This window comes from Centruroides sculpturatus, unplaced genomic scaffold (genome assembly GCF_000671375.1).
Source record: "Centruroides sculpturatus isolate CEXI.00-Female unplaced genomic scaffold, Cexi_2.0 scaffold331, whole genome shotgun sequence".
NCBI classification, from domain to species: Eukaryota; Metazoa; Arthropoda; class Arachnida; order Scorpiones; family Buthidae; genus Centruroides; species Centruroides sculpturatus.
Window position 1 is genome coordinate 59927 of NW_019384523.1, and position 25508 is coordinate 85434.

The 25508-nt window shown below is 30.0% G+C and overlaps 1 protein-coding gene and 1 long non-coding RNA gene across 2 annotated transcripts; both read left to right on the forward strand.

Moving 5' to 3' along the window:
* Nucleotides 1-8530: 8530 nt before the first annotated feature.
* LOC111622787 lies at nt 8531-9216 on the forward strand. The gene is made up of 5 exons (XR_002756336.1): nt 8531-8588; nt 8662-8698; nt 8768-8821; nt 8960-9059; nt 9143-9216. It is a non-coding gene; the product is annotated as an uncharacterized LOC111622787 (long non-coding RNA).
* Nucleotides 9217-24937: 15721 nt separating this feature from the next.
* On the forward strand, nt 24938-25430 carry LOC111622788 (glycine-rich protein 23-like). The gene is made up of 2 exons (XM_023365207.1): nt 24938-24949; nt 25020-25430. The coding sequence occupies exons 1-2, from the start codon at nt 24938-24940 to the stop codon at nt 25428-25430; spliced, it is 423 nt and encodes a 140-aa protein (XP_023220975.1).
* The last annotated feature ends 78 nt before the right edge of the window (nt 25431-25508 follow it).

A 25508-nucleotide genomic window follows, 5' to 3' on the forward strand; every position in this document is an offset into this window, starting at 1 on the left:
TCCATCGTAAGTTTGTACAGTCACACAACGGGGTGGGTTGTGAGGGGGGAGACCACTTATACTAATAAAAATATTTGGGATTCTTCGCTTAGAGTCAATCTGAGTTCCTCAGAGCGGCAGGCTGATGCCTTATCACCTTGGCCATTCAGCCATTAAACTTATATCTATTTCCAAATTCAGCCTAATTTTACTTGAACTGTTAAGTAACATACAAAAATATTTTGCAATAAACATTCCACAAATTGAATCTCTATTAAATATTTACATTCGATTGCTTAGTGTCTAAAGATTTTTATAATAATTTTATTAAATTTAAATATTTATTATTTGAAAATTTTATTTGTTATTTTTGTAAACATAGTTTTTGTATATTAAAATATCATCGTGAATTTTTTTTAGTTATTTAATTTTTATTATTTCTGTAAAGGAAAAAATCAATAGGGGTACTGTATTTTCTTTATTAGGAATTAAATACTTCTGTTTGTATTTATAAATAAATTCGTCCTGTTTTTTTTTCTTACTAACACTGATATACGTTTGAGTTTTCTTTGTAGGGGAGACCGGGGCAACTTCGGCATGCGGGGCAAGTTTGTCAAGCGCTTTTTTTTAAAAACAAATTAAAAGGAGACTTTGGTTATAGGTTAGGCAGTTGAGTTTTATTGGTGGCTTGTTGAGTGTAGTGTTTTTATTGTTCTCCAACAAGCGTAGTTGAATTATCAAGCAAATTTTCATTTTCGTTCAATTCCATATAATATTTTTTTTCCATTTATATTGAATTGGCAGGTTTTGTTATAATTCCATGATAACGAAAGTTACTTTTCCTGTTAGAAGGATGTAACTTCAACTTATTCACGTGGCCAGATCGTGGCTTGGCATTCTGTTCTCAGGGTTGTACTTAATGTTTCGAAATCATGACTAGCGGGGTAAGATCGGCAACATAAAGCCACATTAGAAGCAAAGGATAAAAATCAAACAGATGATAAATGAAAACATGTTTGCATTTGTTATTCATGTATATATGTCTTTGAACTTGCATTTCGTTGTAATAATATTAAATGGGTGTTGGATTTGTATTTCTTTGTTTTAATAGTGAATTCCAACTTATACATTGTTAATAACATAATTTTATATACGTGCCTATCTTGCCCCATTACTGTTGCCCCTATACCAGGGGCAACTTTAATAAAAATAATTAAAATAATTACAACTTTACAAAAAGAGAGAAGTTGCCGATCTTGCCCCTATACCCGGGGCAACTTCGTCAATTTCTCTCTTCTTGTAAAGTTGTAATTATTTTAATTATTTTTATTTCCAAACTGATTTTAACCAGTTCTATAGTAAGGTAACATTCCAATAGACAATATGCAAAGCTTTTTTTTCAGTTTACAGCAGTATTTATTACACAAAATTTAAGTAAAGCTTAACATGCCGATCTTGCCCCGGTCTCCCCTATATCAACAAATTAAAATCTATATAAGCCTATATTCTAATGCAGGATATTAATATTTATATATTTAATTATAACTAAATAAAAAAAAGCATCATTAGAGTACTTAGTTAGATTATATAATATCAGCCAAAGTAATACACAGGAACAAATAATAATTGACATGTTACAAATTTTTGTTTAATAACTGCTTTGCAATGACGAGGCATACTTGTGACTAGTTTTTCACAGACTTCAGGATCAATTTCATTCCATGCCAATTATATCATCTGTTTGAACTTGTCTTTGCGTTTTGGATGTCTCTTGGCTAGTTTTTTCCCATTTCTTCCCACAGACGTTCAATGGAATTTAAATCTGATGACTAAGCACACCAATTCAGAGTGATAACATCCTGAGATTTCAAATATTCTTTTACTACCTTAGCTGTGTGTATTGTCGTGTTGGAAAACAAAAGTTTGTACTAGTCTTAGTTTAATGGTTGAAGTAAAAAGATTTTCACTCAAATTTTTAAAGTATTATTCTTTCGCGTGGTATCATCAATATATACCAAGTTTCCAATTCCTTTGTTGCTCATACATCCCTACACCATCATCGAACCACCTGTACGTTTCTTCACAGTTGGTATAATACACATTTGATTAAATTTTTCTTATAGACATGACTCTGAACATTGAGTGGTCTAATGACATTAAAAACTTTATTATTAGACAATTTAAACATGGCACATTCTTGGATAAAAATGGGTGAAAATCTTGAAACTCTCAAATCTTTTGTCAGAAATAAGTTTAACTCCACCGAGAAAGTAGAAAATAAGTCTTAAATTATAACTTTTGTTCTATAATTGTTACTAGCTTATTTATAGACTATTTTTTAAATGGAATTTATTTATCATGATTTTTTTCATTTTAAATATTTAATTTTGATTATCATAAAGGAGCATTGAAAATTAATGAAATTCTTAATTTTTGCTTTACGACTGTAAATCCACGATTTAATAACAGTAAATATTTAGGTTTTAATTCAATTAACCAAATAATAAGTAAACTAAATAAACAATAATAAAATTATCAAATAAATCAGTTTTTACCACGATTTCAGTTTTATTAATTGTTTCCAAAACTGAATAATTGAATCAAGCCATGTATTTCATTTAGACACGTGAAATACGGAAAACTCCAAGTGGCCAGTCCGTAAGGTACGAACCCACGACTAAATGTTCAGTGGTTTAATCCACTCTGTCACTGGTGGGCGGAATAACTATAATAAAGAAAAACTTTGGAGAACGGAATGTTGATGAACATATTAAATATAAAGTTAAGGCTTATAGTTTTATATTTGATTTACTTATACACAAAAAATATTTTATTTATTAATGTTTTTAATATTTGTAAGCGACTACTGTAATGTTAACTGTAAACTTTACGCTAATTTTATAATTTTATATTTACTCTTTATCTTAGGTTAATGGCTCAATTAAGCAGCCATTCAATTCTGGATTTTTAATCAATTTTGATGTCCCACTCACCATAACTATTTTTCAATATAAAGACTTTATAAATAGATTCGTTTTACCTAATTTACCCAAGACAAGTTTGCTCATTTTACGTATTTTTACATAAAGGGGATCTCTCTACTCAAAAGTCCCATACAAACTCTCGATGACCTCGTTGTTACTTCATATCCGACAAATCAAAGCATTAATTTTAAATCTTGAATTAAATTCATTAGCATAATAAATTCTTGGTGAAAAATAATTCATTTCTTGACTTAAGAATTAATTGTTTTTGTATACAAATAACAGTACTACTTCGACCTATTTATATTGATAAATCTGATGTTATAAACAATGCCTTAAGACAAGGTTTATAAAAATGCAAGTGTTAGCAAACTCTGAATGAACTTATTACATAACATAATATTTTTATTTCGTTGAAATCTTTCAAAATTGTCGTAATTTAGATTTTAATTAATTTAAGAATGTTAAAATTGTAAAAAAAAATTTTTTTAATGCAAAAATATATATCAGCACTGATCAATTGTTTATCGTTATTAACTTTTTATTTTTAATTCTTAAGTCTATTTTATATATTTTTAAATATAAATTATTATCTTTATATATCTTATTTATTACTTTATCGTTTTAGTGATCAGTTTTATTATTGCATAGATAACTCTTTTAACTGAGATATATTTGTTGTGTGACACAATTTACGTTAATATTGTCTTTTATAATCATTTCGAGGAAGAAAGAAACGAATAAAAACGACAGATTCCCAATAAAAGTATATTAATTTAAAATAAAATACAGTGAAACCTCTAACAACGGCCACCTCTTAAAGGCGATCTATTTTTCCAGGAACGTTTCTTTAAACAAAAATGCGTACAGAATAACCTTTAAACAAAGGACATTTTGAACAACGGCAATTTCCAATTTCCAAAGGCAACAAAGAAACAAAAATTCCCTTCAGTTGCCGTTCTTCAAAGGTTTGGATGTAATAATATATAAAAACAAAAATGTTATCATAGAAGATAAATTCTATAACTAGAACGGAATCAAACATTATCTATTTATAGTCTCTCTCTATTTTTAATAATGTGATTAATTTTTTTTTAATTCTAGAAATTTAAATTTTTTTAAACAACATTTAATAATTTTTTTTTTTTAAATTGCTATTTTAAAATATGCTATTTTGAAAACAATACTACTCGCTTGATTTCTTAAGTTTGTTTATTTGATTTCTTTCAGCAGACAAACTAGTTCAAAGAATTAACATAATTTGAAATAAAAAAATGCTAAATTATGTCAGAATTACTTTATAAAAAAAGTGTAACAATATATCTAATAGTTGCAAATCCAATCAGTAGTTGTATCTGGAATATAGGGTGAATATATATATATAAAGTCGAAGTCGTAATGAATATCTAGCAAAGGATCATAAGGAGCTCAGAATGAAACTAGTGGTGAGTATACACTTCGTAAATATCCTTAATTATAAACAAATATAATTTCTATTGACTGTTTCCTTGGGCTTTAAATGTATTATATGTTCAATATTTAATATAAATAAATGATTTCTCCCACATGCAAATGATTTATATATCTGAATTTTAGTTCAATACAATACTTTTACAAATAATTTTAAATATTAATTATTATTAATTACAAAAAATGCTTATTTAAAACTATATAAAGGGTCTTCCAGAATGAATTTCGCATTTTAAATTACTGTAATTATGTTAATTATTTTTCGAGAAGTTTGGGATGTACTGTACACCAATCGATAGAGTAACTGTTCAAGTTTCATCTTCAATCTGCATTCAAACATCTCGTAATCTAGTACCTGTAGGATACGAAAATGGTGACTCCCTATTGAGAAAGTGTTTTACGTTATTCTGCAGTTCGCAAAGTTGGAATCACTGATCATTATGCATTTGCAGGAACTGTAGAATTGATGCTGCTGTGAGAGGAATGACGATGGATATACTGTAGCGACTGTTAGAAGAATTTGATTTTCGGTTGGATGTGTGCCTTGTGACACGAAGTGCACACTTTGAAAAATTGTAATGAGCAAATGTGAAAATTGGACATTTCTTTTAACGTACCTTACAATGTTCTAAGATAATAATTAACATAATTACAATAATTCAAAATGGTAACATTCTTTTTAGAAGACCCTGTGTTATCTATAACGTAAATTCTTGTATAAAATGTTATATTTGTAATAAATGTTTTATATTTTACAGCACTTCCTAATTATTTTGTTAGTAGCATCAGCAGCAAATGCAACGATTATACAATTTCTGCAAGGCCTGCTTTCTCCATTGTTTGCTCTAGGAGGAGGATTTAGAGGTGGTTTAGCTCCATTTGGAGGATTTTATCGCCCATTTGGTGCATTCAGGTTAGGTACTCAAGGAAGATTTCGAAGAATGGATAATGATGAAAATGGCGAATCCTTAAAATACGTGGATAACGTGGATGATATTCGTAATTTTAGAAAAGATGCATAAACATTCTACGTAAAAATTGTGAATAACAATAGGAAGTTCGTTGTGATAGTCTCCTGTTCTATTTCATTATTCATTTTATACTGTATATATTTCATATATTATACTTCATTTGACAATTGGTGTTTAAGTTCTTTTATTTATTATAGTTTGTGAGATGTACTCTGTGATTCTGTTTCAGAATAATAAATTATAAATTTATTTTAAAGTTTTGTATGTGTTCTATTCTATTCTAAAATTATAAAAAATTCTGCTAAAGTGTACATACGGATATATCAAATTTCTTATAAATCGCATTAACTATTTATTGAAACTATTGATAATAAAAAAATATTTAGTACATTTCCAATCTACTTAATTGAAAAATAAAGTACTGTAATTTTCATACAAATGGTGTGTAAAATGTATTTAGGTACAAAAATAAAGAATATTCAAATACAAACAACAATAAGAACATTGAAACAACTATGCATTTTCTAAATAAAATACACTTTATAGGCTATATATTCTGGCGTATAAAATTTATCGCAGAAACTTTTAAGACACGAATATTACATGCAACCTACATTAAATTACTTCTTTACTCATCAGAAAAAATCACTTTTCATTTATATTATTATTTTTATAAATAAAAGTCATTAATCATAATTAAATAATAAAATGAAATTATGATAAAAATAATAATTGTCTTTAATGCAGTTTCACATAGCTTGCGACAGCGATTTTCGATGCTAAATAAATAGCGAGTTTGATCTTTTAGAAAAAATTCAGTGGTAAAACGCTACTAGTTATGTGGATGTGATAAATGACGAACTACGAGGGGCGTCCAAGTAAAGAACGTTTAGCTATAAAACATATAAAAAAACAAGTAATGATAGGAAAAAGTTTTATTGAGTAATTAGTACGAAATCAGTTACTTTTCTGCATAGGTACCATTACGATTGTCGCAGCGCAACACTAGTTTTTTTATTCCTTTGTCATAGACTTCCACCGCCAGTTCCTTCAGCCAGTTAGTGGCAGCTTCGCTTCTCATCCGTTTCAAAATGTTCCAAATCCACCCAAAAATTCTTTCACCTCTGTCGCGACTGTATGGTGTCCCAGCCAAATTTCTGAACCACAGCTTAAGTGGCTGCAGTTGAGTGCGGACACCATTATTCAAATATCACACACTGACTTACACTAGCTCGCTACTTAGTGCTGTTTGGGTGACACTAGGACGCGCTGAACTTACTGAAGTGACAACGTAACCCTAAACCGAATCGTTCAGATTTTAGTTTTCTTAACCTGAAATATTCGGTGTAGGGCTAAAAGTTTATCATATCACAATATTCTCGCGGTGTTAAACAACAAAGTGGATAACCGACGAAATCTATCGAAGAACACTTTTACACACTTTTTTAATCACTACCTATAAATAGGAAATGCTTAGCGTGACCATACGTTTTGATTTGTAAGGAACAGTCCTGGATTTCTCCTGTTTTTAGCCCGGAAAAATAGAATAGAATTTTAAATAGAACCATTTTTATATGTCTTCTAAAGCAGTATAACCAATTTATAAGAACAACATATAAATAATTTTTAAAAAGTAATTATATAAGTTTAGTCATTTTAGACCTATTTTTCACTCACTTTTACTATTAATGCTGAAAGTTTTTGAAATGCTAAAAGTATTTCAAAAACTTTTGAAACGTTGTATCGAAGGAAACCAAAGAAAAGATTGTGATTTCATCCTGCTTACTCGTTAGTATTATCCAGAAAATGAAACATTTCGCTATTCATTATTGTTCATTTGATGATAAATAAATAGTTACAAAGAATAGTATTAATTACTTAAAAAAATTTTTTTAAACTGAAATAATTATAAAAACTGATTTTTGTTAACTGATTCGCACGATCGCACGTGGTACATGCTCATTGTCCGGTAGACACGGTGATAATCTGAACAATAAATCACCAATTTGACTACTGTTTCTATAAATTAGATATTAAAATATTTACTCTAAAGTTTATATACTATACTGTTTATCTTTCATTCACAATTCTTGCAATAAATATTGGATATTTTCGAATATTAAGAAACAGTCCAAGAGCGGTACATTTTTCAAACAGTCGAAAAATGTTCAGATCTTTCGACTGTTTGAAATCAGTTTTAAAATCAGGATAGCATATTAAAAATTAGGACTGTTCCTCTAATTTATGAGTCTGGTCACCTTAGCCAAAGTATTTCGCTGGAATATTTCAGTTACATTGTTTTTCTTTGACTAGTTTTTTTACTAAATAATAGCTGCGACACAATGACGATCTGAACAAGTCGACATTGAAATTAATTCTTTTTCTTTTGATGTAAGTTATATGAAGTTATACTTCAGTCATCTGTTGCTGCGATTATATTCAGTTTTGATATAAGCGCGAATGAGGTAGCCGCAGTGGCGAATTACCCAATAGGCACACCTAGGGCCTCGTCGTCTCGACGTACCTCAAACATTACATAGTAAAATGATAATATGTTTCTAAAACTTTAAAACGTATTCATTTTAAATGAATACGTTTTAAAGTTTTAGAAACATATTATCATTTTACTATGCGAAACGTATTCATTTAAAATGAATACGTTTCGCACCTTGGCAAGAACAGGGCGCGTAACATGACTCATAAATTGACGATTTTATTGTCTTTTTAATATATAAAAGGCTTTTACAAAAAGGATCTTATAACAAAATTTTGTCTAGGACCTCAAGGAAACTTTTCGCTACTGACTCTTCTAGGCACATTGGGGGGATAAAGGAATTTACCACCTGTTGTTTTTCGGACAATATTACTTAGTTACCTTAAAATTGCTTTATTTACCTAGCCTTATCTAATTGAAATCTTGCCATATTTATTTTTTTATGTTAAAGTAACAAAACATTGCTTCGGCATCAAATGGAGTGCTTAGGGTGCTGTAGTAGCACCCTAAGCACTCCATTGGATACGCCCCTGATTTACAATGTTTTGATTACTTTTCTATATTTTAAATTTTTGACAATGCATAACGAAGCAATAATAACAATTACCATTTATTATGCAATATTGTATCGCCTTATTGTTGAATTCAATTGATTCCAAAACAGGAGATGGGGAATTTGCTTTCATAACAGTAAGCAAATCATTCGATTCATTTCATTTTCTTCGAAGAATCAAAGAAATTAAGTAATTTAAATATTTTTCAGATCGAGTATTCATGTTAAAAATGCGGGATCCATCTAAGTAAGTTGTGATTTTGTTTCAAATTTTAAAAAACTTTGTTACGTTTAAACACAGCTATTTAAATTTCAGCTGAAAGAAAATAAATCAGAAATTCCCATCTAACTTCACCATGATTCCAAAGAGGTAAGAACACATAATACGCGCATTGCAATTTGAGTGATAAGATTCTAAAATAGCTCAGAGATGAGAGGATCCCAGTATTGTCGACCCCCTGTAGACCAAAAAAGCCAAATAACCATAATTCGAAACGTGATCTTTCAGTCCCAAAGAGACATCGACACATCGTACCAAAGAGAGCATATGGATCGACAATTATGAAAGTCCTCCATCTCACTTAAAGCTGTGTACCATTCAAGATCCCGTAAGTTATGAATTATTAATGAAATTTATACCTCGACACAATAAATTCTTTCTAAATTTTGCATTTTTAAATTTGGTTTTTAGGGAGAAAAGGAGATTTAATGATACGAGAAGTTGCATCAACATGAAAACAAATGAACTAAAACTAAAATTTGTTGAATAATTAATTACTGTATTCGTAAAAAATCAAATTTTAATTTAAGGTTTTATTTTCAATGAATTTGTTTGTTAATTTACTTCAACGCAACACTTGGGCGATGCCTTCCGGGAGGCCTTGTTAAGGGTAACTGGCCACTACTTAGGCGTTACAGACGTGGAGAAAACCCGGAAAACTCGACCACTCTCCCAGTGTTCAGCGGACAGAACCGCTTGGCCACTGGTGAGCCCCGATGAGTTTGAGAAATTCTTTTTGTTGATATAGTAAAACAATATTAAACAATATTTATAAAGTATTTTTATTTTCAAAATTATAATTATAAATTCTAAATAAATACTCCTTGCATAAAAAGTAATATTTTTATAACATTTAATGGCTTAATATGCTTAATGCTTAAGAAATAACTAATTATTCAGGTAATTCTAGGTCCATTCACACTAATGTGTGAGCTTGGAGAGACCTGTTTCATTGTAATATTCTAAACAAATTAATAAGAAAAACCTAATGTTATTCGAAGTTGACCCCTAAAATAAAGACCCCCATTCGGAACGGTCAATTTTTACTTTCCTAGCTTTTATATATAACAGACAGAAAGTATATCAATCGGTCAAAAAACGACCCCCTCGAAGATTTTTACATTTATGGACTTAGGACATTTTCAAACGTCTGTATGTATGGATGTTAGTGTGTGTGTGTGTGTGTGTTTGTGTGTGGCACGATTTTGTTTACCCTGTTTGAAGCATAATAACTCCTGTGCTTTTTGTCGAAAATTTTTGAAATTTTTCAGAGAGGTTTATGTATTACGGGTATTAGTGCTATTAAATTTCGATGATTGAAGGTCGAGGGGTGGGGAGATAATGGGAGTCGTGTGTATCTTCAGTATAGTGGGACTTAATGGCGATTTTGCTCGTTATTAGCATTTACAATTTTAAAAAAAACTCTATTTCTACCCTCAAAATTAAGCTTTGTGCTATTTTATAATCGTTAAAAATATAAAAAGGNGGATAACCGACGTTTCGGATAAACGACGCTCTACTGCAGTGTTTCTCAACGGGGGCGATATCGCCCACATGTGGGCGTTTTTCCATGTTGAGGGGGCGATCAGTAACAATTTATATTTTGGGGGAGCGAAAAACAATTTTCTGGGCGATAGAGTAAAACATTAGGCCTATATTAAGAATAATTGGATATTTTATTCGTTATATCGTACAATAATTAAACAAATAACATTATACTAGTCACTAATCTATTCAGTGCAGTACGAATTTGGCGTTAGTCTTGGTCCTCGGCATTGGAATTTTGAAGTAAAGGGGGCGATAATAGGTAACGGTTTTATTGAAGGGGGCGATACTATGTTGAAGGGGGCGACGATTCGTTAGAGGTTGAGAAACACTGCTCTACTGTAACACTAATAATATTCTGTTCAACGAATAATACAACGTTTACTTTTAAAATACTTCATTATTATCTTTTCTTTCGTTTAACTTTTCATATTTATGTGCCTTTAATTTTACTTTATAGTACTTTAAACGTTGTTAAAAATGGGACAAAGTATTGAATAGACAGGCACAGGAAATTCTGGAGAAAGGCGTGTTTATATTGTTCGATCAAACTGAAACATAGAGACCAAAATAAAGCAGTAATAACCTATTTGATTGATATATGTGTTTAAGAAAAATTTTATTATATTATTATATTGATTAGTTATAAAAATACAAATTCAGATATTTACTGGTATAAATTCTAAAAAATAGAACAAAGTTCGTGTGAGGGACGTCACTGCATTGCCTCTTTCAAGTGTCTAGTATAGTCAAATAAAAAAAAAAAAGTTTTGCTTAGAATAAACGTGCATTCTTTAAAAGAATTAGTCATATTATTTTAAATTTTAATATTTGCCACTAATTCACAGCGCTAAACAGAAAAGCGAATGGGGTGTGTGCCCTATCCAAATATTACACATTGTTGTCTGAGCAACAAGACGTGATAGGAGAGTCAGAAGGATAAATTGCAAACCTGGCTGAATTTAGTAAAGTCCAGAGAATATTTTAAGAAAGATGTTCTTGTATATTTTGTGTTTTTGTGTTGTGTTTTTTTCTTTTGTTTATATTTTCTAACGTTTCAACGCTATTATTTTTATAGTCGTTTTTTTCTAGCTTTTAATCTTAAAGCCATATATGTGAATCTTTTAATTTTAGAATAAGTAACTGATTTACATTTTTATAATTCGTTTAATTAAAATAAAACAAAACCCATATGTATTCTCCTGGATGAATTTTTTCCGCATCTTACAAGATTTGCAGCGTTTAGTCTTAAAGTATTAATAATTAATAGGAAAGAAAAGTAAATCAAGCTTTTCTGATTAATTACATAATAATCTTAATCCCATTCTTCGTAAAAATTCTAACAAACCGCTACTGAATCCTAATATTGTAACTTTTAAGTTAGGATTATTTTCGCCATTATATTCTAAAACTGAGGTTCATAATATTAAAGATCAGGTTCAACTGAAAGATAAACAATGTCTCAGAGAAGTTTCACAAAAATTATCTAAGAAACATTCGGTAAAATTATTTACAACACTTTATTATTCATCTTTTTTTATAAATGGAAAACAAAATCTAAATTATATTTGTGATTTTAATTGTCTGTAGCTTTCTTTTCTTTAAAAAAACAATAATAACTTTCTCATAACCTTTGTTGATAACTGTTAGTAGTCCGGTCAATAACCTTGCTTTGCAACTCAATTCACATCGTTGTCAAACTACGAATATTTTCCTGTTATTCTAAATTTATTGTATTCTATACACTTTCAACTGGACCCTGAATTGTTATATTTATTATTATTATTATGATTATTTTCCACACAATATCTACAATAGCTATTTCAATCGTTAAAGTATCCATAACTACAGAAACTTGGACGAAATTAATACAAGGATCTAACAATACTTTCCAGGCTGTAATATTGATAATAGGCCTATAACAGGGGAAAGTATTGTAATCATGCCAAATTTCAACCGCTGGATTATTGTAAAATCTCGAAATTTTGAGACCCATGAACCCAAAAGAGTAAATAAAAAACAGGGGAAAAATTTTGTGGACATTTATTTCTGTCTCTCTGTGTGTGCGTTTGTAACTTGTATATAAGGAACACTGGTGCTATTAAATTTTGGAGTACAGAACTAAAGGTGATGGGAAGATAGAAATCATGTATCGTATCTCGAGTGGGATTTAATTATATTTTTTAAATTTCATTTTATCCGTTACTGGCATTACAATATTTTTAAAAACTCGTTTCTATCCTCAAAATTAGGCCTTTTCGACTTTTTATAATAATTAATAATGTAAAAAGTTTTTAAATAAAATATCGTAACAGATGGCACCACACNATATTTTTAAAAACTCATTTCTATCCTCAAAATTAGGCCTTTTCGACTTTTTATAATAATTAATAATGTAAAAAGTTTTTAAATAAAATATCGTAACAGATGGCACCACACGCAACTTTAAATCTCGTCTTGTGCCGTGAGATATTAGGTAAGTTGTGACGAGAGATGGTGACGTAGTTAGTGATTATATATATTCATTTATACGCGGAGAATAATGCCTTCCGGCGGGTCTTTTTAAGGGTAACTGGCCCCTATTCAGGCGTTACAGACGTGGAAAAAACTCCACGTGCGAACCCACGACCGAATGCCTAGTGTTCAGGGAATGGAACCGCTTGACCACTGATGGTCCAGTTTTAAATGTTGCTGCTGGAAAAGTCAAGCAAGAGCCCTTGCCAGCTTTTCTTAAATTTATATCTGATATAAATATATTCGTATGAAAGAGAACATTAGAATCTTATTTAAATTAATTTACTGGTAAACTAATTATCAATTAATATTATAAACATTTTATTAATAATTTTCATTCATAATCGATAAAGAGAATAATAAATAATGAAGTTTAATGAATATTTTTTTTTCCACTTCACTGCTGTAGTGTTCTCTCTTCTTCCCTCTTTCCATTTGCTTTAATAATTCACTATAACTAACAACTTTCTTAATTTAATTACAGTAAATTTACTGTAATTCACTTACTTCAGCAAATTATTTTTAATGTTATTCGTTAATTTGAATATTTATATCATCGAAAACAATATTATAGTTTTTACAAAGTAAATTAAATAATTAAATAGCTGTAATTTTGTATATAGGCTATATATTTGTCTTATGATTTCTAAAGGATAGAAATTTATTTTAGAATAAATTTCCATCCTTTTTATGTTTGAAATTTTATTTTTCTTTTAATTTTTTAATAAAGTTTAAAATTTAATTACGTGAAAAAGAAATCATTATAGGTCGACTATCACTAATCCGGTTCCATCGCTAATCCGGCATTAATTTCGGCTAGCGTAATTTCAAATTTGCATTACGATAATGACAAAATGCATAATAATTTGACAAAAATTTTCATTTAATGTATTTTTTTCTTTACTAATCAACCCGAACTGATTTACAGGGTATTTTAAACTTAGGATCAGGGCTATGGAGTCGCGTAAAAATCTACCGACTCCGATTCCGACCAGGGGCGGACTTGTTACCGAAAGAGACACGGAAATTCTGATGTCATCACGTGACCTCAGAATAAAAGATTCAATACATAGAGTTATAATAAAGATAGAACGTAGAAACTTTTTATTCCAAAGCTAAAACACTCCTCTAAGTAATATATAAATATGTATTCGATAATTTTTACTTTTCCGGATGTTATATATAACAGAGGGAAAGTGTAGTGCTCGGTCAAAAAATGACACCTCCCAAATTTTTACATTTTCGGACTCGGGACACCTTGAAATTTCGAGATATGCAAAAGATTCGAGGTTTTTTTCTGTAAGTTATGTGTGGATGTTAGACTGTATGTGTTGGGCATGATTTCGTTCACCCTATTTGAAGCCTAATAATTTCTGTGGTCAGAGTGGTTAAAATCGGAGTCAGATGGTTTAACACAGAAGTTAATTATTAAGCGTCAAAGTGGTTGAACTAAATCGTGTCCCCATACACATTCTAACATCTTAGGCGAGAACATCTTAACGGGTTTTACTGTACTATTATAAAATGACAAAAAAGCTTACTTTAAGGGTAGTGACGAGTTTTATTTTATTTTTTAATTTTGAACGCTAATAACGAGTAAAACATTCATTAAGAGACATGACACGTGATCCCTTTTATGTCTTCACCCTGTCGACCTTTAATTAAGAACCAAAATTTAATAGTAGATTTATTAATGCCCCTTTATACGCAAGCTACAGTGCCACGTTTCGTTTCTTAAACTTTACCCATTCTGAGATATTGTTTAATATCTCAGAACAGAAAATAAAGAAATTAAACAAATTAGACACCAACACACGCGCGCGAATTTTTCCCCTTTTATTGACTTTTTTGAAAGGTTCCGGTGGTCTCCAAACGTGTAGATTTGCAAAAATAAATAAATAACTAAATAAAAAGTTGGAGAGTCAAATTTGACCCGATTCCAATACTTTTCCGTTTTGTATACATGACAAGTTGGGAAGTAAAAAGGAGTCAGAGTCGGCGGATTTTTTGACGACTCCGACTCCGGCTAAAACATCAAAACTCCACGACTCCGACTCCACAGCCCTGCTTAGGATGAGATGGTTAGCTGTTAGGTTAAGTGTATTCTTACTTAACTATCAGTAATCCGACAAAATCACTTATCCGTAACGCTACAGATCCCAATAATGCCGGATTAGTGACGGTCGACCTGTATTTGATTTTTTATTTATTTACTTTTGTGGAATAACTTATCTATTTTTCCGGCAAATAGTATTTTGTTATATAACTACTTGATCTCGAGGAAAATTTTATAATTTTAAAAAAAAATTAATAGACAAAATATTTACGAAAATGATTTAAAAAATTGTAATGAAAGAATATGTGTGCCGCCATCTGTGGACTAATTACAGAACTATTTTACAGTATTTTACAATTATTATTATTTTTTATTTAAAAAACCAATAATATTAGTTTTTAAAATTATTATCCTTATTTTTTAAATTAAGGATAATTTTTAAACCTAAAATTATGATCATATGCAAGAACTGTGAATGAGTGTCATTGGTACACAGAATTAATAGGTAATAGGGTTTAGTATCATTTTTCAAGACGATAAAATTTTCAGAATAATTCAAACTAGCCACAAGCTTCGTAGACAACAAATTCTATTCATCATCAAAGCAGAACTTGGTTCCAGGAGGATTCTGTGAGTATGATGCTAATTTAGAATGCATTTTCCTAGATCAGTGATGTACAGTACAATATACAAGCTGTGGATCACTTGTGGTTAACCAAATTTTTAACTATAATACTGCAGCTTGTTTAAAAACAGTTTAATTTAACGAGACTCTAGGTGCATTTACATTATTCACCTTTACCAAACAGAATTCCTGGTCAACTTATAGTGGGAAGCCATCGACTTTCACGAATCGAAAGCACCGATGATCTACTCCATGAAAGCTTAGTAATCAACTGTAAATATACTGCAAAACATAGTTGTATTTCTGTATTCCACAGTAATTAAAGTTCCAGATTATCTATTTTTGGTAAAGTAAAGACACTAACTTGTAAGGTATAAATTAAATGACACTATTTATTTTTCACTAGAACAAAAATATCGTATTTCTTTCTGTCACAGAAGTTTTACTTCTATTCGGCGCACTAATTTTGCATTGAACTGAATTACTTAGTGTACAATAAAGCAATTTCTAAAATAACGACATAGGTCTGCCTACCTAGCTAGCAACGACCATCGACACAAAGAACGCTTCTTCCTATCCATCTCATGGAGCGCAGAATTACCAACCCATAGAGAATAGTTCAAAGATTTCTCTTTGAAAAATATGGATTTAACATTCCTATTAAAATTACTTTTTTTCGTATTTTTAACGATCGACCAGTCAGTCAGTCACGATCAACTTGTTGGGCAGGCCTGTTCTACAAGCATTCTTGACATACTCTATCGGGTTCAGATACAGAGTTTCTAGTTCTTCACTCTCAAAGAAATCGCTCACAGATTTCAGAGTTTCTAGGCTTCACTCTCAAAGAAATTGCTAACGAGTTTCACGTTATTTAGATAAACGCTACGAGTAGCAAGAAATTTGTTTTAAAAAATCTCCAAAATCATTAAATAAAGGTTTGCCCATATAGCACCAAGCAATAGGACTATCTCTTCAAAGTTGTGTCAACTCGTTTAACACGACACTTTTCTAATCATACCATTCTCACCAAAAATATATTTTTCTTTGTTATTGAAGAGATGATTATAATGTGTTGAGAAACAACCATGTGTATGACTGATTATACTAAAACTAGGTTTAAAGTAGTACTTAAAATAGTTTAACCTTTTCTTAAAATTCTTTCTTTATTTTCATTTTAGTTTTAAATAATTTACTTAAACTGTAAATTTTGATCTCAACCGACCACTAGTGGTCGAGTGGATAAAATCACTGAGCACTGGTGATCGCGGGTTTGGCTCTCGCTAATGGGTTGACCAAGGAAATTTTCTAGGTTTTCTTCGTGTGTGGTAACACCTAAATAGAAACCAGTTTCCGTGAGGTCCTCCATGGCCGATCACCCACGAGTTAAGTTGCTTTATTCCATTAATCCAATCCAATGGCTCTCATCTTTTACTGAAATGACTTTGCTCTTGTGTGATATGTTCTTTCGACACTTTTTAAAATTAGTTTCAGTTTGAATTTGTTTCATTTCGTTTAAACAAACAAAATAATTAAAGAAAAATGGGTTTTAGAGGAAAAACTTTTTATTCAAATTATGAAAAACTTTAATTAATATACAGTTATGAAAGGCAAAATTTATCTATAAGTTTATCTAAAATTTGAAGAAAAATATTTTCCGATTAATATGTCGCAATACTCGATTGCCTCCAGGACTTATAATTTTAATGTGTATACAAGCGATTAACCTAATAAACTTAGGAAAATGGAGAATTTTATAACTTTTTTTTTGCTTGAGTATCACTTCTGACGTTAGATAACGACAGAAAACGCATTTATTCCCTATACCTAAAGCAATATAATACCGAAATAGAAATTTCTTTACATTTAATAAAGCATGGCATTTAAACTTATAGATTAACAATTGTTATTATTTACAGTTATGAAGACATCATTACAATTATAACATTGATTAAATTGGATATTAAATACTTTGAATGTTGATACTAAGCAAAATTTATCGTTTTAAGTAGAGATCGTCTCAATATATCTGGAATTATTATTATTGATAAATTTCATTGACTTATTCCTATTAAAACTCAAATAATATGTCTACTAATCTAGTAACATTGGATAAGTCACGCGCTTTTTTATATAGGTCTACGGTTTCTTGTCAGAAATCCTTTTCACTGGCAACGCTACACTGCCAGTGCAAAGGTGAAGTGGGTTGTTATATTAAAAGCTTCATACGCCAGGTTACCATGTGTTTAAATCTAGACAGTTTATTGAAATTATCGATTGGTTAGGTTTATTTGTTTACGGCAACGCGACACGTGGACGATATGCCGAGGAGAGATGCATTCCGGGAGGACTTTCTATTGAAAACCGGCCCCTATTTATGTGTTTTTAACATGAATAAAACTCGGAAAACTCGGCCTGGCCAGCACATTGGCGAAGCGCCAACCCACGTCTATAAGTTCAGTTTTTTATCTACTTGGCCTCTGGGGTCAAATTATCGATGGTGATAGCGATGTATCTATTTTAAACCTGTGAAATAAATATTACGTTTCTGGATATTTAATCAACCATGGTGCAAGTTAAGAACGTCGGTGAGCTGCGAATTGGCCAGGACTAAAGCGATCTACATCTTGATCACCATTTTATAAACTTTCTTTAGCTTAGCATGGGCCTAGACCTGGCCAATCCGCATCCCCCTGACGTTCTTAGATTTCATGTCGCGAGACAAAAAATCGCATGTGCATACCTAGACTTAAATCTACATTCAGCGATAATTTAAAGTAATCTACTTCTATTGTCTGCAAGCTGAATATCGATTTTCTGTATAAAGAATAATAAATGTTAGCTATTAGTTTGAGTTGCAGGAACAGTGGTATATATGTACTATGTAAGTTCAAACGAGTGAGTCTCCTATGAGAAGAATTGTTGTGTAGTGTTTATCAAATTATTTTTCCGAAAAATACAATAAGTCTATTAAGTCTTTAAACTTTATTACTTTCCTTCTACGTAATACTAAAACTGTTGAAACCCTTTTAAATAATCTAACAATAATTTAATTTAATTGATTTGATAATCATCTCTTGAAATATTTAGCTCATTATTTTCGATAAAATTAATGTTTTTTCTTTTTTTTTTGTAAAAATAAAACTGACAATATATAACAATATTCAACAAATCAAAAATTACATTTCATTATTGCTTCAAAAATAAATCGAATTTAAATGCACATTAACAATTAAATAGGCTAAGTTTATTATATTGAAAATGCAATCTACCAAAAAGAAAAAAATATTTACAAGTGTTTGAATTATTCTACGCTCCATTTGATTTTGAAGTGTTTTGTTGTTCAATTTTATTTTCCTTTAATGTTAACATTTATACCACAGGTGGAATTTTTCGACCCCCGTCCTTCATCATCCGGCGCTCCATATGGGCCTAACCGAACCCACAATGGGTCTAAAAAAAGGTCTTTTTAGTGTCTACAGAGAGGAAAGAGTTTTTTTAAAAAAAACTCTGTGAGGCTCATGCCAAACATGCCAAACTACGGAGGGCAACGAGGAGGCTAAGCTCCTGAAACATAATAGTCTCCAACCTAATGCTGCAATGTCCATTGCATTAAATAATATATATACTTTCGCTTCAATTGCGTAAACTTAGGCTATTGTTACTTTTTTACACGTGGACCGTAGTAATGATAGCTGGAAAATAGAAATATACCAGTCATTCGTCACAATCTTGTTCTCTTTGCGTACATCTTAATGTTTTTATCGTACGTCCAACACTTGTCCTTTGCATTATCAGATAGTTTATACGTACTTTTAACAGATTAAACTAATAACAATCATTCACACTAAGCAAGGAAAAGAGAAAAATTAAAGCGATAAAGTTGAAGATGTTCGTGTGACTAATACCGGGATTATTTATAGGTTTGTAGAACTTTTTCGGCTTACCTCATTTATTAATCTGGCCCCCCAATGACAAGGGATTGTGCCAAATCTAGAACGATTTTTAATAGCACAAAGTAGGTTCCTGTCCCTCAACATAGAAAAACGAAAATTCAGCGGTGAAAAATAACAATTAAATATTATATTTATAATTAATTCTCCGAGAGTTTAAAAGAAACTTTTCATTCATTTTTACTTTTCTTATTATTTTTGTCGTACATCTCCTTCACTGTATACATATTTTGAAATTCCACTTATGTTTAACTTCCTAGAGATTTGTTCAACACGCCATTCTTTCATGACATGTAACATGAACTTGTAAAACACAATAGAAAAGTAATTAACAAGCGTGTCATCCGAAAGCCACCTATTCATTACTCTTATCATTCCTGTTTACTATCTGCAACAATTATTGACTAAAGAATTATTATTATAAATAATTTTTACTACATATCATTTACTAAAATTTCTGTAGTTTTAATCATGAAAATTAGTGTGCCAATAGTCAAAAAAATTTTAATTTTTAAATATAAATAATTCGACGATAAATCTAAAATACTTAATAAAATATTTAAGCATTTCGTTTCAGATTATTTTTGATTAATATAATTTATAACTTTATTTTTATTTTATAACGCCTATTATTAATGACGGCGTTTTGTTATAGAAAAGAATGAAGAATCGCAATTATACCTAAATATATTTTAACACATAATTTTCTGCTAATTAATCATTAAAATAACAATAAAAACTAAATTAGGATCTGCAATAGATTTTAAACTAGTTTTATAACGTATAATTATAATAGTAAAGTGGGTGACGATTGAGTTAATGTACTTCTTACTATAAATAAAATACCGGATTCTCTTCATAAAATAGGCCAATATTATAAATAATTTTAACATTTCCTTTACAGTTATTCAGCTAATTTTCAAACATCATAACAAATTCAAATATTAATATAATATGCGTTTAAATATAAATAACTGAAATAACTAGTAAGATAATAATCTATAGTTGCCAATATATCAATTATTATGCGTTTCAAGAATTATTGCATTGATCATAGAAAAATATTGCAAAAGCTGTACTTTGAGACCACTAAAGGTTTCGAGCTAAAATGGTCTTTATGAGAGGTGATGTTTTAGAAGGGTTTCGCTGTCCAGTTAAAAAGCATTATCTGTCAAAAATATTCTCAAAAATAGGCTATTCATAATTTTATTTATTTATTTATTTACTTTTGAGTATTTTCTCTCATTTTAAAAGGCCCACCAATGACCGACTGGATTAAAACCACTGAAAACTGGTGGTTGGTCGCTAATAAGCTGGCGTGGTGAAGTTTTCTGAGTTTTCTTCAAGTGTTCAACGCATGAATAGGGCCAGCTTGTCGTGGTCGCGTGTCGCGGGTTTGTACCTGACCGAAGGTGTGGTCGAGCGGATAAAACCACTGAACATTAGTTGTTGGTCGTGAGTTCACGCCTTGCCAACGGGCTGGCCAAGTGAATTTTTCTGGGTTTGCTTCACGTTTCTAACGCCCAAATAGGATCCCGTTTCCCATAGAAAGTCATCCCGGGAGACATCTCTCCTCGGCAGATTGCCCACATGTTGGGTCACGGCATCCTATCAAACCAAACCCTCTTTTAAAACGAAACGGTACTCTCGAGGTTATAAAAAATATGCATGGCTTGGGATATCGTGAATCTTCTACGTCACGTATTTCACATTTATTTATGAAAATAAATACCGGTACAAAAATTCTATACATTGCAAAGATTCGTTTTAGTACTTTTTATACTAAAAATTATGTGTTTCAAAGCTAACATTGTTCTTGTTATCTTAAAGTTTTCGTCGATATAATGAAACAAATAAAACGAAATTTTAGCGTTTTTCTAATCAAAATCAAATTTTTTTCTGACTTAAAGATAAAATTCGATTGACTGATTGATAAGACAACGTAACACTTGGGCGATCTAGCCAAGGGTGTATGCCTCCCTAGAGGGGACCTTCTATGGAAAACTGCCCACTTATTTAGACAGGTGAACTAAACTCGAAAAACTTCACGTAGCCAGCCGGTTGGTCAGGTGCGAACTAGCGACCAACTATCAGTGTTTAGTGGTCTTATAAATTCGGCCACCGATTGGCTTAATTTAAAGATTAATAGAAATATAATAAACAGAGACAATGTAAAATTAAAGAGAAAGATAGAAATAACTAAATTCTTACTTATACTGTACAGTATTTAAAATCTTTTGTGTTAACAGAGATTCGCCAATTGATAAATAATTTATTTTCATCAATAGATAAGTTTCTATATATAAGCCTAAACTATATCAAATTAAAGATTTACTTTTAGCGACTACACTTTAAAAAGACGTGAACGTTATATTATATTAATTAATGATAAACAAGGATGAATATGTAAATTTTATGAATGGAGCAATCATCATAATTGCAACTAAGAAACAAAAAAACCTAGATAATTAAATTTAATCTTCTAAGTCCATTTTATAAATAAGAACAGTAAAATCTGTTTAAAACAGATCGCTATGATATCGATCAGAATTTTTCGTTTTTGCAGGTTTCCGTTTTATAGAAAGTTATGTTATTATTAAAGCAGAAATGTGTGCTGAAAAATTGTTACAACTCATATTTAGAACTGCTTTGTTTCAAAGACATATACATGAAGTGAATGGAGAGGGGAAAAAAATCTGTATAAAACCTCAATACCCTTGAAATCATAATGATTTAGAATTTAGCTGCCGTTTCGCCGAAAAATTATCCTATACTCGGGTTATGTTACGCAATTGGAACCTAAAAAAATTCTCCTTTTCCGTATTAAAGTTTTCGACTTGGAATAATATTTTATACGGAAAGTCATTCCGTTCCGACATTTATTATCCGTTTTGTATAGGATTTACTTTAGACAGGTTTTACTGTATATTGTCAGTCTGGATGTTTGTAAAATAATATAAAAACAAGAAAGTAAGTATTAAAAATGAAATCGTTTTGCTTTATTTTAAGGAGATGATCGGAGGCGATTGCCCCTTCTGAAGCATCCTTGAATATGTAAGCATATTTATTCGAATATGTTAATCTAAAAAGAAATAATTCACTTTCTATTTTTATATTTCGGATTAAATTTTGAAATTTGATAAGTTCCTTAAATTATGCAGTTATGAGAATTATCCTGGATCTTTTTATAGATTTTAAAGCAAAACACGTGTTTGTGATTTAATTAAGATTTTTCTTCCCTCAGAATAATGTAAAAAAAATTAAAATATTTGACATTATTATAAAAATATATATTCTTTCTCACCCTCTATTAAAATTTATTTATATCAATTTTTTTTTAATTTCTAATTTTAAAATAATAGGAGTAATGTTTAAGGTTACGAAATATTACAATTTTTTCCTGCACTCTAAATTTATTATTGTTATTTTATTATAAAATCTGAGTTTATTGTTTTGATTTTCAGGCAATAAATTATTTGTAATTGAAGCGAATAAACTGTAAAAATTAAATTTAAAATAAGCACTTCTTTTTTAAAAAATATTTTAAAACCTTTCAATATAGTAATTAATACTTTAAAGTATTGCCTAAATATAATTAAAATAATATATATTAATTTCAATAATACAGAAAGTGCAAAGGAATTTCAATAGGCCGAAACTATAAAAATTGCAAAGGAATTTTAAACTTATTATCTATAATTAATTTAAGTTTTAAGTCAGGATTAGTTGGAGGAAGAAAACCTATTTATTTTTTAATTAAATTTTATTAATTTATTCTATTTTTGTAAGGTATTTTGTAGAGAGCACCTGTTAAAAAAGGTTATACCGTCTATGATTAAACTTTTTATAAATAATATCCAGAACAAGTTAATTTTAAAAATAGATCCGGCGATTCTCCTCCTTTTGTTATGAGGTCGATAGCTCTTTATTTTGCCACATTTAGAATTGACCCGTTTCTTCGATAGGATGGTCAAACTAAACTTTCTTTTCGAAAATTACTATATTTAGAACATGCTTATTACAGTATTTTAGATATTTAAAAAAAAATAAATCTCAAATTAATTAAATAATATTTAAATATGATTTCTTGAATTAAATAGTTTATTTTTAAACAACTATTAAATGTGCTAAATCTGATAACCATCTCTTGAGAATCTCATCACAGGTTGGGGTTGGGGGATACTTAAATAGGTCAAAGCTGTCTTAATCTACCCTCAACCTTTATATTTCTTGAAAAATAAGATAGATAAATTCTTTTTCTTAGAAAAATTACATAAATTTTGCTTTAAACTATATTCTGAACATAATTTTATAGTTATTAAATGTTACAAAATTTTATATAGTCTACTAAATACTTAACGCAATAAAATTTGAAATATTTTTCAAAATTATGCAGATTATACATTGTAAATGAAAGTCTATAATATCTTAATTATATACTTTCAATAAAATATATAAAGAATATAAATCCTAATTTAAGTATTAAATTATAATTTCAGGAAAGATTTATAGTTAAATTTAAGATTTTTTATTGTTATTTCCTCATAATGAATTTTACAAAATTAAATTTTTGGGGAAGTTAAAAGATCCAAAAATAAATTACTACAGAAATGTTTTCGTTTTATTTCTTCTGAGATATTCACATGTCAACAGTGTTTAGAGCTAGTCAAACTTTCTGGAAGATTACAAGTGCACTGAACCTAGGAAAATTTTCATTTTTTTTATGATAATTATGTCAAAGAAATAGACCTTTTCGTGACGTTGATTTACTTTCTATTTCTTTTTTCTATATCCTTAAACTTTGAATTAATTTAATTTAATTTGTTTTAATCTGTTTTTAATAGAAACTTCACTTAAAATCTAAACTGAAATAAGCATTTAGTATGTAAGTCGATAATGTTAATAAATATTTGATAAAATTTCTAGTAAAATAAATATTTAAATTGTAATAAAATAATTTTATAATATAAATATATTTTAATATTTTTAAAATTAATTTATTTGCTATTTTGTTGATAATAAATCTGATGATTTATTAGATAAGATATGTAATAGAACAAAAGTTAAGGTTGGATTTAGACTTGTGGCTCCTAAGCTTATAACAGACCCTTCTCCTTCATATGCGTGTAAAAATGTGAGGCCCTAAGCTGTAGACATATAAAGCGAGTCTTTCAGCTGCTGCTTGTTTGGTTTATATGCAAATTAGGCCCTAACAAAAATAATAAGAAATTATTTTAAAAATGACATAGCTTTGAACTCGATAAATAAATCGATAAACTCTTACTGATATTTTAGATACAATATGTTCGTAACAACAGAATTTGACAACAGAGGAAAAGTAAAACAGGACATGACCCTCCCATCAGTTGCTATTTTCTACTTTCCTTCATCAGTTTCTACTCCAGACAGTACGTGACTTGCTTTCTATAATGGCCTTGGGGTACAGAAGTGAGAGCACTTTCTCTATATAAGTGTTGGAAAGATGCTAGCACCGGAGAACAGAACCATCTGCAGACATGAAGAGTCTAGTAAGTAATTTCACAGCTATGTTATTTCTAATTCAATATACATTGGCTTATATTTTTAATTCATTTTTAGCTAGCAAGTTTCATTCTTTTCGGATTACTTTTCCACGTCGCATTTTCGGGAATTATTGGTGGTTTCGGAGGAGGAGGAGGTGGTTTTGGTGGATTCGGTCACGGTTTAGAAAGTTTCGGTGGTTTTGGTGGATTCGGTCACGGTTTAGAAGGAGGAGGAGGTGGCGGAGGAGGTGGTAAAAAAATAATAATTGTGAAAGACCTTGGTGGATTAGGAGGCGGTTTTGGTGGTGGTAGTGGTGGATTTGGAGGAGGTTTTGGTCATGGATTTGGCGGTGGATTTGGCGGTGGATTTGGAGGAGGAGGTGGTGGTTTAAAATTAAAAGAAGCCTTCATCATCAAAAGTTTTCCAGTGATTAAATATCATTACGTTCCGATAGTTAAAATTACGAAGTCATATAAATTAGGATAAATTAATTAGCTAATCAAAAGGTAAATATAAATCACTTTTCAAGAATTTAATTTTTACGTAACAAGATTATTTATTTTG